We start from the raw sequence: 17,134 nt of genomic DNA on the forward strand, positions 1-17,134 counted from the left end.
ATCATTACGTAGCTAAGGGTGACTTTCAACTCGTGGTCCTCCTGCCTCCAGTTCCTGAATGCTGAGACTGTGGGTGTGTACCACATACCTAATCCCATAGGTCAGTCCTCTTATGTGTCCCTCTTGCCTGTTCTGCACCTATGCTTTGCAGATTCTATTGTGAAACTTCCTGGGTTTTAGAGTTGCTATTCTGCTGTAAACTGATAGTTTTTAAAACAGTGAGAAATCACCAGGATGCCAGTTGGTTCTGATTGTCTTCCACCACCTGCCATTCCTGGACTTGCTTCTCCGGCACCAGCTCACCAGAGACAGTCATCCTTGGGGTCAGGCTGGACAGAATGGTGTGGGTAGACTATGCCCAGGGACAAGCCAGTAGGGGATGCCTAGCCCAGCACCAGAGGTCAGAAAAGAGAACGGCCTATTCTGCAGCAGGGCCTTGGGGTCAGAGGAAGGAAATACAACATCACACACAGTAAAGAACCAGAACAGAGGGTCTGCTTCATAGACTGTAATAGAAAAAGCCTGAATTCCCCAGGACAGAGTTACGAAAAGTCACTTTCCTCAGTAACTGGCTGTCCCCATGTGTGCCATGTGCCCTATGACAAGCACCTTGGGCACAGAATAAACGAAACCAAGATGAAGGAACATGCTTTGCCCTCTTCCTCCCTCTCTCCCTCCCCACCATGTGTTGTGTTGTGTTTTGTTGTTGGGTTTTTTTTTTTTTTATGTATATGGGTACTTTGTCTGCATGTGCACCTGCGCACTGAGTGAGTGTCTAAAGCCAGTGGAGGCCGGAATAGGGCATTGGATGCCCTACAACTGGAGTTAGATGGTTGTGAGCCACCATGTAAGTCCTGAGAATCAAGCCTGGATCCTCTGGATGAGTAGCCAGTGCTCTTAACCACTGAATCACGTCCCCAACCCCTTTAATGTTTTTTGAACATTTTATTTCTTACTTGTATGGATATGGGTATTTTGCCTGCATGTATGTCTAGGTACCATGTGCACGCAGTGCTCATGAAGGCCAGAAAAAGGCACTGGGTGCCCTAGGGCTAGAGTTATAGAATAGTTGAGAGCTTCCATGTGGATGCTAGGAAAAGAAACTGGGTCCTGTGGAAGAGCACCCAAGGGCTCTTAACCACTGAGCCAGCTCCAGCCCCTGAAGACATCTTTAACAAAAACGTAGGCCAGAGAGATGGCTCACCAGGTAAAGGTTCTTGCAGCCAAGCCTGATAATCTGAGAACTAAGTCCTACAAGTTGTCCTCTGATCTACACACACACACACACACACACACACACACACACACACACACACACACACACACTTCTAAGCAAAGGAACCACAGTGTGTCTATTCCTTGTCTTTATACTCCTCATGCCAGTCCAGAGTGGTGTTGAGCCCCTCTAATGCCAGCACTTGAAAGGTAAATGCAGGGTGATTAGGAGTTCAAAGCCAGCCTCCCCACATAGCAAGTCCATCCTGAGGTGCATGAGTGCTAGCCTCATTAAACCAAAAACCAAAAAATACTGGGAGTCAATTTGCCAAATAGCATACTTGTAGATGAGAGGACATTGGCCGAGCGCGGCGGCGGCGGCGCACACCTTTAATCCCAGCACTCGGGAGGCAGAGGCAAGGCGGATCTCTGTGAGTTTGAGGCCAGCCTGGTCTACAAAGCAAGACTAGGACATCCAGGGCTACACAGAGAAACCTGGCTGGCTGGGGTGGCGGGGGGGGGGGGGGGGGGATTGGATCCCACTGCAGGGTTTAAAAAATGTCTGTGTTTCTACAAAGCTGTAGGTGCTCTGAGCACCCCAGATTGCTGTTCCTTTGGCTGGAACTCCATTCTCCACAAAACATCACCTCCCACCCTTCAGGTCCCTGCTCACATGTCCCCATCCCTGCAAGAGTTTCTTGAACCAATGTACTTTAAAGGAAGAGCCTTTCAATGCACACCCTTAATCCCAGCTCTCAGCAGGCAGAGAGATGGCTTGCTGTGAGTTCCAGGCTAGCCTAAGCTTACATGGTAATCCCCTGCCACTGGACAGGTAGAAAGCTTTTCTCACTGTACCTCTCATACCCTCCCTGCTTTCAGGTCTCTGTAGTCCTTTCACCACCACCTGTCACAAATCAGTGTTATTCGAAGGCGTGTCTAATTCCTCCACACCCACTAGACTGCGCCTGCAGAAGACAGGCCACATGCCTAGTACAAGGTAGATTCTGAGAAAATATTTGCCCGTGTAACAGACCCTGCAAAGGCAGGAAGATGTGTTTGGCCCTGACTCCTGGTGGGTGCACCCTCGTATCTTGTATGGCTTATGCTTCCGTTGCAGGCGGACAGTTCCCCAAGTTCCCTACCCCCAAGCCAGTGCTTTTTCGTCATTGCTTTCTTCTTCCCAGGAGCAGGCCATAGAGGTGCTGACCCGATCCAGCCTGGAAGTAGAGTTGGCTGCCAAAGAGCGGGAGATCGCCCAGCTGGTAGAAGATGTGCAGCGACTCCAGGCCAGCCTCACCAAGCTGCGTGAGAATTCCGCCAGCCAGATCTCACAGCTGGAGCAGCAGCTGAGCGCCAAGAATAGCACACTCAAAGTAAGGGCACGGAGGGGGACGAGACTGCGCGCGTAAGGTAGGGTTAGCAAGCGTGAATGAGCTTTCGTGAACATGCTGGCCCTCCACAGGAAGCTTGGCAACCTTGAACCCATGTCAATTCTGAGCAAAGTCCTAGATCTGTGGAACAGAGAAATGAGTGTGACCTCCACTACATCCCACCCCTGGCATTTCCATCTCAATGCACTCTGCGGCATCACAGAGGTCCCAGATACTTGGCACCACTGCACTGCTTCACCTCCTGAGGCTCCCAAGACTGCACACCACCCAGCATTGCTGGGCACTCCTTGTGGGGGGCTTGACAGTCTGTCTCACAGTCAGTCCCAGCTCTGTAGGCTTATGTGCCTTAATGGAGCCGTGCTGGGCATCCCAGTTCACAGCACTGGCCTCTCCAAAACTATGCAAGCTCGGAAATCCACAGAAGACCTATATGAGTCCCCTTAGGCTGACAGTCACTTCTTTGTCTCTCCAAGATGAAACCCAGTGGCCTGGAACTCAATATTGCCTCAACCTATAGGACCACACGCTGTCCCTTCTGTCCCAAATGGAGTTCTAAGCAATCAAGCAAACATTGACTTCTAAGTCTGTTTCATAAGACCACATCCCTAATGCAGATCCCAGAACCTTTTACATATACTAAATAATAGTAATTACACTTCAAAGTACCCGTCGAATCAAGTGTAATTTAAAGACACTTCTGGAATCCTAGATTGCTAGGTATGAGGGCCAGGAGGGACTCCTGGGAGGTATGTTTGGGAGACAAGGGGTGAGACCAGCACCATCCAGGGCTCTGGCCAAGCTGGAAGGTCTCCTGCTCCTCCCCAGGACTGTCACCCAAGGCTGGCCTGCCTTTACCAGGTGTCTCCTTATTCATGAGGGAGGGAGGGAGGGACTGCCTATGGCAAATGCTCACTGTTCAGTAAATGAAGCGACCCTAGCTCACTATGGAAAATGGAAGAGGCTAGGTTGAGTAGCTCAGGGGCAAAGACCACTTGCTATGTAAGCATGCAGGCCTGAGTTCAAATCTCCAACACCCATGAAAACTCCCTGGCATGGTTAGACACATGCCTATAACCCCATTGCTGTGGGGAGCAGAGTCAGGATTGCTGGGACTTTCTGACTGTCAGCCTAGCTTTGGCTTCAGCGAGAGATTGTCTCAGGGTGCTATGGCAGAGAACAAAAAGCAGGACAACGAATGTTCTCTCTCCATCTGTACACACACACACACACACACACACACACACACACACACACACACACACACACACATGAACCTGTAGGCTGAGGTGGTCAGAAGGTCTTTAAGCCTAGAAGTTCAAGCCACCCTTGACTGTTACTGTGTAAATGTAAAAGAAGGATCTGCATTTCTGAGTGCAGAAAGGTGGCAGCTCTTCACCTGTAACTTGAATTCAAAATGATCAGATTTTATTTTTTTATAATTTAAGGAAGGTGGAGTTTAGGGATGAGATTTCTGAGTTGGCTTTTTTAGATCAGTGGTCTCAAATGTAACTAGTGGAGGTTTTATAGTTCAGAATATATTTGTATATAATTATTAACTAATCTGTAAATTGTAATAAATATATTTGCAATTATTGAATGCTAAAAAAAAAAAGTAGAAGAAGGGAAGGATGGAAGGCTGGTTTTTTTCTTACATGAGGTGATCCTAGTCTACTGTGATGGTGCCTGCCTACAATCCCAGCTCTTGGAAGGGAGGAGCCCATGAGTTCAAGGCCAGCCTGGCTACACAGCAAATTCTACCTTGTGTTTCAAGACAAAATCCTTATTGGGACCTGGACACAAAGAGAAGGAGTGGCTGGCCGGCCAGCAAGCCCCTGGTATCTGCCTGTTTGTGCCCCCTGCACTAGGAGTAAATGCCCAGCTTCCTACATGCTTTGTAGGCTAGGACCTGGTTCTCAGCCTTACACTGCAAGCGTTTCACTGACTGAGCCATTTCCCCAGCCCTTGTTCTCTTTTTTTAGTGATTTTTCCCCCCTGCTACACGACTAAGCTTAACCCAGAACTCAGTCTTGGCGCGGGTTTGTGGCTGATCCAGTGGCACCACAGGCTACTTTCTCCTGTGTTTCTTTGGCAGGGAAAACTTCCACTTGCTCAGAAAGTGCCTGTGCCCAAGTGTCCCTGAGGAGGTGGTCCCTGGGCTTGAGTAGACGGCTCACAGCCCAGCATTTCCTCCCCTCAGCTTGCCTGCTGGTGAGGATGAGAATTCAGGTTGATGTCCCTGCCCAGACTGACTTGGTATTGTCGTCACTTCTGATGATGGCATTTGATCATGTATCTGTGTCTCCTCCGTCCCAGTAAGGGCTTGACTCAGACACACCCTGCCACAGCCCCCGGGCAGAGCTACAAGCTGTCAGCCCTCCAGTTCTCATCCAGGGCAATTTCTTCTAAATCAGTTAAGGCTCTAATGTTTGCCTTCACACACACACACTGAAACAGAGTTGCACAAATTAATGTTCTTATCGTGTCTTGGGGGAATTCTGTAATGCTGCACAGTTAATGGAACAATCCAGCAATGCTTCTTTCCAAAATCACCCTTCCCTTCCTTTCGTCTGATCTAATAGTCAAAACATATTCTCTAGTAACGAGACTTCTGATTCTAATTCTCTTAACCCCTTGTTGCCAAGAGTAAAGATGGCTCCCATACATAATCAAAGCCATTCACAGAAGGTCCCACAGGCCAACAGATGGGTAAACTGGCCTCCAATACCACACAGGGGTAAGGTTGATTGAATGAGGTATCTTCTCAGGGTTTGCTTTTTTTTTTTTTTAAGATTTATTTGTTTGTTTGTTTGTTTATTGTTGTATATGAGTGCTTTATCTGCATGAACCCCTGCATGGCAGAAGAGGGCATCATATCACATTATAGATGGCTGTGAGCCACCATGTGATTGCTGGGAATTGAACTCAGGGTCTCTGGAAGAGCAGATAGTGCTCTTAACCACTGAGCCATCTCCCCAGCCCCCAGAGTTTGCTTTGTTATGTGAGTAGTGTGTGTGTGTAAGACAGGATCTCACTAATATATATAGCTTTGGCTGGCCTAGAGTGCCAAGTAGACTAGGCTGGCTTTGAACTCAAAGATAGATATCCATGTCTGCCTGGCCACAGCTGCTGCTGCTGCTGCTGCTGCTGCTGCTGCTGCTGCTTCTTCTTCTTCTTCTTCTTCTTCTTCTTCTTCTTCTTCTTCTTCTTCTTCTTCTTCTTCTTCTTCTTCATGTGCATAATTCATAGTCTCTGATCTAAACTAAGTATAGACACAATAATTAGAAGATATTTTATGAATATGACCTGTCACCCTCTCAGCCTATCACCTGATGCTTCTGTAGTGAGGCATCCTAGGGCTTACAGCGCACAGCTCCTGTAACACCACAAGCTGCAAACGACAGCATGTCTTGCCCTACTGTGCCTTTTTCCTCCTCACCCTCCTTTTATAGACAGGGTCTCATGTACCACCTTGGCCTGGAATTCACTGTGCGGTCAAACCTGGCCTGAATTCCTAACCCTCCATCCTTGACCTCCCAAGTGCTAGAACTGCAGGGGTGCATCACCACATCCGTTTACTACAGGAGTTTTCTTCCTGGTTTCTCGTTCCTCCCACTGTCTCCCTCCCCTTTGCCCACTTATTTTTGTGGCTGTTTGCTTTTTTTTTCTACCCTTCTTCAACCATATTTTTCCAGCTTCGGGGGCATTCCAGAATACTGGAGAGGGGGAGGACTAGAATCAGGGTACAGCCTGGGAAGGACTTTGAATAACAGTCACTTTGAGAGAGCAAGTCATATGTAGTTGAGGGCATCATGGTCAAAACAGGGTCCCAGCCAGGTGTGGGGGTGCATGCCTATAATCCCAGTAGTCAGGGAGACAGAAGGAGGCAGATCTCTGAGTTCGAGGCCAGCCTGGTCTACAAAGCAAGTCCAGGACACCCAAGGCTACACAGAGAAGCCCGGTCTCAAAAACACCAAATTAGGCCGGGCAGTGGTGGCCCATGTCTTTAATCCCAGGACTTGCGAGGCAGAGGCAAGTGGATCTCCATGAGTTCAAGGCCAGCCTGGACCTCAGAGCAAATTCAAGGACAGCCAGAGCTGTTACACAGAGAAACCCTGTCTCAAAAAAATGGAAAGAAAAGAAAGGAAACCCCAAACGATTGATAGATAGATAGATAGATAGATAGATAGATAGATAGATAATTAGGCTCTCATATATCCCAGGCTGGTCTCATTCTGTAGCCGATCATGACCTTGAACATCTGCCCCACCTCTGGAATGCTAAGGTGACAGTGTGCTTCAGTGCGCCCTGCTTATGTGGTGCTGGGGATGGAACCCAGGCTCTGCTGTGTGCTGTGCAAGCGCTCTACCCACCGAGCCCCAGCACAATCTTCACTCCCAACATGATTGCTGGTTTTCTTTTCACCAACAGATTCTTACTGGTGCTGTCTGTAATTGGATATCCCAGGCAACTCCTTAATTGCTTCTCATGCCCCAGCATGTTTAAACTGTGCCATCCTTTCTCCACCATGAGGTTTCTCTTGGCCAAGGTTCCACTCTTTTATACAAACGTCATGGTTAGCTCATCACCATCCATGCCTTCTCACCTTTAAACAGGTGTGGAAGCTGGCTTGTGAGTGAGAACTGTTTCTTCCTGCCCAGTCTGACAAGCGCTCAGAAGCACTGTGCCATTTGCGGTAGATAATTCTGAGTTCATAATTAATGAAGTAACCCAGCTGCCGTGACAGGCAGCTATTTTTGATAACTGTTCCGTGGTTTTGTCAGAGCACTCTTCATGGAGAAGCAGTGCAATTAGCTAGTCACCTGCACTGTCCTCACTATGGCATGGAAAATGTCACTAGTACCTTCAATTAAAAATGAGCGTTTATGGGAAAGGCTAGCAAGTCTCAGGCTGGGGTGTGGCCCAGTTAGCAGAGCACTTTCATAGCATGCACAAGTCCCTGGGCTCCATCTCCAGCACTGCATAAAGTTGTGTGCCAGTGCACACCTACAATCAGCACTCTGGAAGTAGAGGCAGAGGGATCAGGAAGTCAAGGCCATCCTTGGCTATAAAGCAAGTTAAGGGTCACCCTGGACTACATTAGACCCTGTTTCAAAACAAAAATCTGAGCTAAGACTAATTAGGCCCTCAGTTTATGAAGATAATATCAGAAGCCAGCAAGGTGGCTCAGCGGATAAAGGACCTGCCAGGCAAGCATGTGTTTGATCCAGTTGCATGGAGCAACCAGAACCACTCCTATCTAAGGAGACTGCATGGAACTCCAGGGTTAGGACCAGGCCAAAGGGACCCTGAAGGTGGAGACAAGCCTTGTCAGGCACCCTTGGCCAAGCTCCTAGCACTTTGTCACTGGAATATTAACTATGTCACTGGCATTTACAGAGGAGCTGGGAGGGTCTCCTCTGTGGAACTGTCAGTTAGAATTTGAATTTCAGTGGAAGCTGTTTAGTTCTTGCTGAGCGCCGCCATACCTAACTAACACACATTGCCCAGGCGCTTGGTGGGTAAAGGTACTTGCATGCAAACCTGGAAACCTGAGTTCAATCACAGGAATCCGCACAAAGGTAAAAGAACCAACTCCACAGATGTCATACTCTGACCCACACAAAAAGCTGTGCGCAGCCACATCCACACCCAAATAATAATAGTAAAGATTTTCAGTAGAGAATAAATAGACTATACAGCTTTCAGGTTGCTGAAATGGCTCAAATGCCACACAAACGTGGCAACCTAAGTTCAAGTCCCAGGCCCCACATAAAGATGGAAGAACAGAACAGACTCCTCATACATTGTCCTTTGATCTCCACACAGGTACCATGGCACACGGGCCCCACACATACATCATGCACACAAATACACATACACAATAATAATAAGTAAAACACAGATTGTAGTCATGGCAACCTTTTTTTTTTTCTTTGAAGCAAGACCTTATATAGCCCACACTGGCCTCAAACTAATTATGAAACTGAGAGGGACCTTGAATTTCTGCCTCCGCTGTCTCCACTTCCTGGGATTACAGGTGTATACAGCCAGGCCTGGTCTGCTGTGGGGGATGGAACTCAGAACTTCATGAACACTAAGCAAGTGCTCTGCCAACTTAGCTACTTTTCCAGCCTCCTTTTTTGTCCACCCCATCACAGAGTAGCCAAGTGTATAATACACTCGGCAGTAACGAGAATCTCAGCCTCTGGGGGCCTAGAGGTGTCTCCTACCAGGTCTCCCCTCATGGGGCACTTTCATTCCCTTCCGGCTCCTCTCATTTGTGGAGGAGAAACATACCAGCTGCCCCAAAGGAGCCTGGCTTGCAGGGGACAGGCTGGAGCTCGTGCGGGCTGGTGCCTTCTTAGGCTGTGGCACCCTACATCTCTGCTCCCCTCTCTGCCTTCCTGCTTTCTGCCGTTCTCTGGAGGTGACTTTACGTGTGTGTTCACATCTGGCCTCGTTGAAACACCGCAGATAATACTTTTCGAGGGTGGGCGGCGCATTAGCACTTCCTGCTATTTGACTGTAGGGAAAGGAATGAAATAATCACTTCTTCCCAAACACCTTCTGAGAGTCTTTTATAGGAAAATGAGTGCCTACCGCCCTCCATTTGATTATCCCTGAGAAAACCATTATAATTTATAAAGTTAGCAAGAGATATTTAAAAGGGAACGAGGTGGGGCAATTTTATGCAATGGGAAATATACAAGAAATTTGTTAGCAGAGGCAGTGGAAGAAAATGAGCAGAGTGGATGAGAGAGAGCAACGGTCTGCTTGGAACTCTGGGTAGGCTCTGATACAGATGAACTTTGAGGCTGATAGACCAAGTAAGCCTTTTCTCAGGTTCTAGAACGTTCTCCATTGGTCTCAACCAGAACCTAAAGAGACACCTAGAGGCTTCATAGATAGTAAGGTGCTCGCTGCTGAGACCCTGGAGTTTGTTCAACTCAAACTTGGAAATATGCTGATTCACCAGAGTCCTGCCCTGCAGACTCAGGGGTCACCAGGAGCAGCCCCACTTCCCCAAGGCCTCAAAGACAGAAAACAGGTCTTGGAAGGAAGCACCTGAGACTTACCACCTGACCCTAGGAAAACTTGTCAGTGTAAAGATAGCCATGGATGTAGCCCGCAAACTTACAGAATATTCTGGAACACTTAAGCATATCATCGCTCTAGAAATACACTGCCATGCCACAGAAGGCAGTGGGCTGGTCCCTGTCAGTCAGAGCCATCCCCACAAGAATGAAGCCAGCTTTCAGTGAACCACACATGGCCTGGCCCTACTCCCTAGATCCTAATGGCTGAGTCCCAGAGTGAGCACACTGCTTTCTGGTGCTTGTTTACCCCTCCTGAATAGCTATGGGCTGGTTCCACCAAAATTGCAGTTTTACCTGTGCTCTCCAGGGCATCAAACACATTTGTTCAAAAACCACGTGCTGCCTTTGAAATGTGAGGAACAAGGCTTTGCTTCCACTTACCAGCTTTTCATACACAGTGGGATTTTTCTACCTTTGTGAAGCTTTTCCCTTCTGCTATTGCTGAGTTTTACACTGAAACCTCTGGCTGTATATCCACGTACATGTGTGTGTGTGTGTGTGTGTGTGTGTGTGTGTGTGTGTGTGCGTGCACACACATGTATACCCACACCAGGTCATGGGAACAGAAGAGAAAAGTTGCTGATAGGGACTGCCATCAGTGGAGTCTGACAACCTCCTTTAAGACATGGCTACTAATGAAAACCCTTCTGTTTTCAGCAACTGGAAGAAAAACTCAAAGGCCAGGCTGACTATGAAGAGGTGAAGAAAGAGCTGAAGTGAGTACGGAGAAGCACGGGTGTTGGCTCTGTTTATTAACAATTAAACTTTATTATACAACCCAACTAGCATATACAAGAAGGAAAAAAAGGTTAAAGGGACAGAAGATTAAAACCTCCTGGAATCCGTTCGGCAGGACGGGTCCTTAGGTATCTCAGTCCCACGAGCTGGTCCGGTCCCTTCCTCTCTCTCTCCGCGCCTTCTCCTTCCTCCTCCGTACCTCTTCTTTTTTTTCCTCACCACCTTCCCAGTCACATGCAAAGGGCGGTCTCCTCCTCCCTTCGAGGGTCAATTAGGAAAACAATAGCCACGGTGGGGTTCCCAGGTAGGCTTCCTGAATTCCAAGCCCAGGAAGGCTCCAAACAGTCTCTCACAAGGTATTCATGGTGTGCCCCAAGGGTAAAGCCCGCCAAGACTGCTTCCACCTGTGACAAAGCTTAATCTTTCCCACACACGGGGCCTTCTAGGTCTGCCCATTGATGGGTGCAGAGAGGTACCCAAATCCAGGCCCACCTAGCAGTTTAGCTGTTCTCACTCAAACCTCCTGCAGGGTTCTTTTGGTTGGCTGGCTGGTTCATTGGCTGGTTGGTTGGTTGGTTTTGTGACTGGGTCTCACATAGCCTAGGCTGGCCTAAAACCCCATATACAGCCAAGGGTGACCTTGAATGCCTGATCTTCCTGCCTCCACCTCCCAAATGCTGAGATTACAGGCCTCTACCACCACATCTGGTTCATGTGCTGCTGGGGATGGAACCCAAAGCCTCGTGAGTGCTCAGAAAGCAGGCTGCCCACTGAGCCACATCCCAGCCTTCTCTGCACTGTATGAGACTGCGCTTCAAGTATTCCAGCAGGCATGGAGTCAGGGCAAATGCTGCTCTTACAGCAATTGCGCAGTCTGAGCTTGTTCTCAAGTGTAAATCCCTAAACAGAAACGCAGTAGAGGAAGGAAACCCTTTCCCATTGAAAGCTCAGGGCCTCCTGTACTCAGGACCCACTGCCTTCTTCTAGATTCCCTTCCCTGCCACCAGTCTTCCGCTAATGTCTGCATTTGAAAGCTTCTGGCCCCTCTGGCTCCTCCCCCTGAGCCTCAGCTCCTGAGCCTTATCCTGTCCCTCCATCTCTTAGCCCATGGCATTCTCAGCTCACTGACCCTGTCCTTGCACCCCCATGTGCGGTGCACAGGGCTCCCCTTCACCCCTACCCAGCTATCTCCAGCTAGCCCTTCCCAGAGCAGTCAATCCTGTAAGTGATCCCTGTAGAGATCTTTGAGTTGTAGTCAGCTTGGTGCCACTCAGGGCTCTTCCTGACCTCTCCATCCCAACCCCAGCTGCACCGTGTAGGCGCCTAATTCCTCCCATTTTATCCAGAATCCCTCCATATTAGTGTCTTTTATTGTTGCTATAACAAACTCCCTAACAAAACAACTGTAGGGAGGGAGGGTCTATCCTCACTCATAGTTTGTGGGCGCAGTACATGGTGGCATGGTGGCATAAGCAGGAAGTGACAACACACTGCATCCACAGCCAGGAAACAGAAGATAAATGTTGGAGCTCAGCTCGCTTTCTCCTTTTTCTTCAGTTCAGGTCCCCAGCCCAAGGGGACCAACGTGCCACCCATGTTCACGGTGGGTAATCCCACCTCAGTTAAAGCAGTCTAGACTCTAGAGGCAGAGGTGTGCCTCTAGGTGACACCAGATCCTGTTGAGCCCTGGGCTCCCTCCATGTGTAGGCATGGGAACCCCTCCACCTAGCCTGCCCCTTCCTTCCTGATGTCCTTTCAGTTTACAGATGCCCTCACTCCACCCCCGTCAGCAAGCCAGCCCCAGGGCTGCAGTTCCTATAAACCCCATCCTCCTTGAGCTTGCTTGTGACCTTCAGGCTTCTGGTGAGACTCCTACACTGCTCCCCTCCACCTCTCCCCAGCCCACTCTCCATCTACAGGCTCTCTCTCCCCTCTCCTCTCCCTCCTCCCCTTTGCTTCCTTTCCACCAGCAGCTCCTTGAACAAATCCCTAAGCACCCTCCCCCCCCTCCCCCCCAGCCATTCCTGTCCTGAGCTCTGCACTCCGGACCCCACATCCAGCTTAGAGACATGCATTTTTTTACCTGCCATGTCCTTCCCTAGCTTCCTCATTTACCCTTCCTCTTAAAAAACCAAAGAAGGGCCAGTGAGATAGCTCAGCCTGACAACTCAAGTTCCAGACAGAACCCACAATGGAAGGAGAAAGCTAAAGCTCAGAAGTTGTCCTCTGACCTCTATACATATAGCGTGGCACATGTGTATACACACACACACACATACACACAAGTGGGAGAGGGAAGGAAGGAAGGATTTAAAGACAAGCTAGGTGTGTGGTATGGTGGTACTGGCCTGTAACAGCAGCTCTCAGAAACCAGAGGCAGAGGACTGTGAGTCCAAGGCCAGCCTGGGCTACCTAAGCAAGATACTGTTTCAACAGAAAAGGAAGGAAGAAACTGAACCTTCTAGTATTGAGCCGAAGTGTGCAATAAGCGCATGTTGGCACAGATCTGTAATACCAGAACTCAGGAGGTAGAGACAGGAGGGCCAGAAGGTCAGGATCATTCAGCCACATGGTGAATTCAAGGCCAGCTGCCTGCTTTAAGATCTTGTCTCAAAAAGCAGAACAAAACACAGCACTGTTGTGCGATCCTTGGCTCTACCTGGCCCTCCGACCCTCCCCGCCCATAGACCCTCCTCCAAGCTCAGCCCCATCCTTGAGAATCTGGGCTCCAGCCTCTGTGCCTTATTTGCGTGCTGCATGCTACTCTTACATCCTTTCCAGGACTGCCTGTCCAGCCCCACTCCCAAGTCACCATGTCCTTGCATCTACAAGCTCCCAATGGCCATCTTCCCACTACTACTCCCCCCAGATGACTGTCTCTCCCCATCCTGTCTGCATCTGCATGGGTTTTAAAGGGGACATCTGACACCTTCTCAGAGCCCCACAGACTCATTTCCCCTTTCCTTCCTGGCCCTGGCAGAATGAAGCATCATATCAGAAAGATCATAAGGGGACTGGGGAGATGGCTAGTGAATACAACGCCACTGTGTAAGCTTGAGGACCACAGGTGCCATCCCTAGCACCTACATAGAATACCAGGCAGGACAGTATGTGCCTGTAATCTGAGTACTGGGTAAGCAGAGTCAGGAGGATCCCAGGGCCTCACTGACCAGCCAGTCTAGAGGAGACACTCAACACCGACCTTTGACCTCCACACTACATGTGCACACACATATGTGAACCCATATGTACACACATATACACACGCAGAGAACATAAGAACATCAGATCCATTAGCCTGATCTGTTTGTAGCTCCTGGCTTGCAGTGACCTGGACACAGCCTGTATCAATTCCTAAGGACCCAATGAAGCAACATTTGTGCTCCTCACCACATCTGGGGCTGCACAGGTCTGCCCTCCTGATTGTAAGCCAACCCATCTCTTTCCTCATTCCTAAGCAAGTACCAGTTCCCAGAGAGCACATTAGCAGTGGCCACGGGTTCCTCTCCTCCTCCTGCCCTCCCCCCACAGAGCTTCCATTTCCTATAAGCCTTACAAGTTCATTCAGCTTGCAACAATGTGATGCCTGTATTACCCTGTAAAATGAGTCTGAGCAGACATGGTGTAGCTCATATGGAGTGATTTACATGCTGGGCGAGAAAACTTTTTCGTAACCAACTGCTAGTTGAAGACTGGTTCTTCTAAAGGCATTATCAAATTCAGTTCCTGCCAGGGAAGTTGTTAAAGTTGTCAGTTCCTCAGTGCCTGCAGAAGAGGAACTAGAGTGTTAATGTCTATTGATAGGCCACTGGGAAAAGGAGAGGCTGAAAGTAACCATGCGTCTTGCCTTTTTCAGCACCCTGAAGTCCATGGAGTTTGCACCATCGGAGGGAGCAGGGACACAGGTACACCAGCTCACTTTGTCCCCAGGGTGGTGGCGGCAGCAGCTAGTCACTGCTGGCCCCTGGGGCCTGCATCTGCATCTGCATCTCCACATTAATAAGTGGGGTCATCACCGCTACCAAATTGTTCCTAAACAGCATTTTACCAGCTGAGCCTGGTAGTGCTCACCTGTAAGGCCAGTGCTTGGGAGGTGACGGCAAGAGAGTTGGGAGTCTGAGGCCAGCTTCCATATTCCATGGGATACTGTCTCAACAGGAAAAGAAAGTGGAGAAGGGACAAGGGGTGGAATGATGCTTGTTGTCTGGCCGGGGATTGCGTTGGCAGGGTGCTTACCTAGTATCATGAAGCCCTAGATCCATCTCCAGCACTGACAGAATAAGTAGGGCATAGTTGCAAGACTTTGTAGAGACAGGTGAACAAAAGTTCAAGGTCAGCCTTGACTATTTAGTGAGTGTGAGGCTAGCCTTGAGTCCATGAGATCATCTTTAAAAGTAATAATAAGACTTAACAAAAAGGAAGCAAATCATCTTCAGTAAAGCCAGGCTAGTGCTCACCGAGCCACTCAGTTGGCCTTGGGAGTACTGACTGAAAACACAGATGAAAAATCATTTCAGGGTGGACATGGTGAAGCCTTTAATCCAGCACCTGGGGGGCAGAGGCAGGCAGATCTCTGTGAGTTCCAGGACAGCCAGAACTACATAGTGTGATCCTGTCTAAAAAATAATAACTGATAGTTTCTGGGCCTGGGTTACAATTCAGTGGTAGGTGCATATTCAGTATATGTGAAGCCTTGGGTTCAATCCTAGCACCAAAAACAACATCAGGTAATAACTGAGATTGTGATTATCTGGCTGAGATCAAACAAAAAATAGTTTGGCCTAAAAACAGTAATTGTATACTGCCTTACTGGCATTGACTCAGGTGACAGTGGTAGTCTGGCGTCCAGCAGCCAATTAAAATTGACATCTCCAGCCATGCATGGTGGCACATACCTATAACACCGGCACTCGGGAATTTAGGGCCAGTCTGGGCTACATAGCAAGAAGGCTGACCTCAGCTATGTGAGACCATGTTTTACATAAACACAGTATGTTTGCATATATTATGAAGCCAGAAGTGTATCCATTGTCCCATATACTGAAAGGCTGAGGCAAGACAATCACTTGAGCCCAGAACTCTGAGGCTAGCCTAGGCAACAAAGCAAAACAAAGTTTTCTAAACTGTCTAAGACCTATATCACGAATGTTTTCTTGCAAAAAACAAAAACCAGGTTCCTCGCTGCTTTCTGTCACGGTCAGCAGCTTATCCCATTGCCAAGTGATGTCCAGGCTTAGACTGCTAGAACTGGGGAACAGCATAGAAAATAATTGTAACCTAGAATGGTGGCTCAGCAGTTAAAGTGCTTGTCGCACCCAAAGTTAGGAGTTCAGATCCCCAGAACCCACCATGTAAATGCAGGCTGGGTGTGATGGCCCACCTATAATTCTAGCCGTGGAAGGAAGAGACAGGGGACTCCCCCAAGCAAGCTGGCTAGTGAGACTAGCTGTATCAGCCGGTCCGAGTTTGATGAGAGACCCTGCCGCAGCGAACAAGGTAAGTGATTGAGGATGATACCTGAGATCAACCCTGGGGCCTCCACCTGCATGTGTACCCACACGCAGGGCTACGTATATACACAGACACCACCATGGAAAACGGGGAGAGAATATCTTTAAGTCTAAACAGAAGACAAAAATCATCTCAACTACGTCCTTTTTGTAAGGAACTTGAGTTTTCTCCCTTGGGGAAGTCAAGTCAGTGATGTATGCTGCAGGGACATGAAAGCTGAGCTGGGGAGTAGATGGGTTCATGGTGGCCCCATGGTGACCCCTGCTCTGCCCTGTGCAGGACTCTACCAAGCCCCTGGAGGTTTTGCTCCTGGAGAAGAACCGCTCGCTGCAGTCCGAGAACGCCACACTGCGCATCTCCAACAGTGACCTGAGCGGTAGGTGGATGGGCATCACATTGTGCTTGGTTCGCTTCCAGGGGTCAAGGACAAGGAGGGTGAACCTTGCGTCTGGGTTTGTGTGTGCATGATGGGAGCGCCGCTGGGTGACCAAAGACTTGTTGAACTAACCCTGAGTGTTTGGTATCCCCCTCCCTCACTGCTCTGCCCTGCCCCATCCTGCAGTGATATGCGTGTGCGCCACAGCAACTACAGGGGTCGGCTCCGGACCTTATGGAAAGGTCCCAGGATGGACCCCCGGAGGATGTTGGCTTTCTGATCTTTTCCTAGTTGTGCTGTAAACAGGCCAGGGGTAAAAGCAAGCATGGCCTCCCTCTGGGGGCTCTCCAGGGTGTGCTTTGAGAGGTGCCGGCCCTCCAGTGGTACTTTTCTTTCTCCATAATGTTTTCTTTGGGAACACTGTCCCTCCCCTATCTTAGTCTCTCATTTGCTCATCCTAAAATGGTGCAGTCTCTGACTGCTTCTGGATTTAGCAGCTGGTCAAAGTGTGTAACTGTTATCTGGACTCCAGTGACATTGCAGTTCTTAAAATGTGCGCGCCTTCGATCGAGGGGACTCAATGGGTGCATCTGCCTCAGAGCATGTGGTGTGAGCGACCCTATGGGTCCCCAAGTGTCAGTGTTTGCTGGTCAGGCAGGGCCCTTGGGCATAACTGCGATTCTAGAAGCCCCAAGATCTGTCACCTCTTTCCCATGTGTGTTACCGGAACCTTTGTCAAGGGGATTCTCCCGGCTGCAACGTACAAGAAAGGTGCAAACACGAATGCATGTGGCTTGTTTTGGGGG

General features: G+C 49.1%; 1 protein-coding gene across 12 annotated transcripts in view; it reads left to right on the plus strand.

Moving 5' to 3' along the window:
- Positions 1 to 17,134, plus strand: part of CUX1 (cut like homeobox 1) — a 346,720-nt gene that overhangs the window by 259,088 nt on the left and 70,498 nt on the right. For 7 of the 12 annotated variants that reach the window (XM_084764549.1, XM_084764550.1, XM_084764545.1 and 4 more), the window contains exons 11-14: positions 2,400 to 2,588; positions 10,361 to 10,419; positions 14,298 to 14,346; positions 16,232 to 16,328. In XM_084764549.1, coding sequence (XP_084620675.1) covers positions 2,400 to 2,588; positions 10,361 to 10,419; positions 14,298 to 14,346; positions 16,232 to 16,328 — 394 coding nt within the window. The remainder of the gene's footprint in view (positions 1 to 2,399; positions 2,589 to 10,360; positions 10,420 to 14,297; positions 14,347 to 16,231; positions 16,329 to 17,134) is intronic. The other 5 variants (XM_084764551.1, XM_084764553.1, XM_084764546.1 and 2 more) reach the window with 1 other exon arrangement.

This window comes from Acomys minous (assembly GCF_964271855.1).
Source record: "Acomys minous genome assembly, chromosome: 16".
Lineage (NCBI taxonomy): Eukaryota > Metazoa > Chordata > Mammalia > Rodentia > Muridae > Acomys > Acomys minous.